Source organism: Anopheles cruzii, unplaced genomic scaffold (assembly GCF_943734635.1).
Source record: "Anopheles cruzii unplaced genomic scaffold, idAnoCruzAS_RS32_06 scaffold04359_ctg1, whole genome shotgun sequence".
NCBI classification, from domain to species: domain Eukaryota; kingdom Metazoa; phylum Arthropoda; class Insecta; order Diptera; family Culicidae; genus Anopheles; species Anopheles cruzii.
This window is the reverse complement of record NW_026457944.1, coordinates 1-1422: the sequence shown is the minus strand read 5'-3', so window position 1 is coordinate 1422 and position 1422 is coordinate 1. Positions and strand designations below refer to the sequence as shown.

The window sequence follows — 1422 nt, the reverse complement described above, 5'->3', positions numbered from 1 at the left end:
GAATTGCGAATGCAAAATTAAGTACTAATCAGCTGTTTCCAGCGGATCCTGATAGCAGCTATCACGAATATACTTTCGTTGGCTGAAACAAAATAGAAAAAAAACGTAACGCACTGATTAACGGTTTCCCACACCAGCATTTGCCTAAGCGTCGCACAGCCGAAACTAGTTTCGTCTCGCAAAAGATCTTTCTGATTACAGATTCATAGATCGTTGTTTCATTTGACGGTGAATGTATGAAATGAGGAGATGTCCCCTCAGATAGTTCAATGTTCTTTTCACTTACACTTTTTCCAGTTGCGATGGTTTTCTCAGCCAACCCAAGGGATTCTCAACGAAGGCCATTCACGTCGGCCAGGATGCGGATCAGTGGAACAGCCGAGCGGTCGTGCCACCGATCAGCATGAGTACCACATTCAAGCAATCGGCCCCAGCACAGCATTCCGTAAGTGATCAGTTGCGCGGTATCCGCTTTTCGGTCTGAAATGATAAATATGTTGCTGGGCTTTGCAGGGCTTCGAGTATGGCCGAAGCGGTAATCCTACGCGGGACGTTCTCGAACGTTGTCTTGCCTCACTCGACAACGGGCGGTACGGGCTTACGTTTGCGTCTGGACTGGGCGCTACGACAACGGTCATAACGATGCTACAGAGTGGCGATCATGTGGTGGCAGGTGATGATCTTTACGGCGGTACCAATCGGTTGCTACGCAACGTAGCCAAGAAGATGGGCATCGAAATCGACTTCATCGATCTCACTGATCTGAAGTTGGTCGAAAAAGCGATCAAACCGAACACCAAGCTGTTCTGGATGGAATCGCCGACCAATCCGTTGCTGAAGGTGGTGGATATCCGTGCCGTTTCGGATATTGCTCACATGCGTCCGGGTGTAAGTTGCGTCGAAACTGTCGTGGAAAAGATAAATTGTTTAAAATAGTTCTGTTTCTTCTGGTTTTTACAGATCGTCGTAGTGGTGGACAACACGTTTCTTTCGTCGTACCTTCAGCGTCCGCTCGATCTCGGTGCCGATGTCGTAATGTACTCGCTGACAAAGTACATGAACGGACACTCTGACGTCATTATGGGTGCCATGGTCACAAACGACGAGCAGATTTACGAGCAGTTGAAGTTTCTGCAAAATGGTAAAGATTCCACCATAAAACATTGCCAGACTTCCTCGATTCATGATGATTTCATCCACAGCCACCGGAATCGTGCCATCACCGTTCGATTGCTATCTCGTCAATCGCAGCCTGAAAACGTTGTCACTGCGCATGGAGCGACACAAGACCAATTCGTTAGCGGTCGCCCGATTCCTCGAATCGCACCCGAAAGTCGAGCGAGTACTGCACCCGGGACTTCCCTCCCATCCGCAACACGAGCTGGCAAAGCGTCAAACGTACGGTCACAGTGGCATCATGTC

At 49.0% G+C, this 1422-nt stretch overlaps 1 protein-coding gene across 1 annotated transcript; it reads left to right on the top strand.

Moving 5' to 3' along the window:
• Positions 1-265: 265 nt before the first annotated feature.
• Positions 266-1418, top strand: LOC128277175 (cystathionine gamma-lyase-like; the record flags this gene model as incomplete). Its single annotated transcript, XM_053015617.1, has 4 exons — positions 266-445; positions 514-888; positions 961-1141; positions 1203-1418. Coding segments are annotated over 4 exons (952 nt in total), but the record flags the coding sequence as incomplete, so codon positions are not given.
• Between the last annotated feature and the right edge of the window lie 4 nt (positions 1419-1422).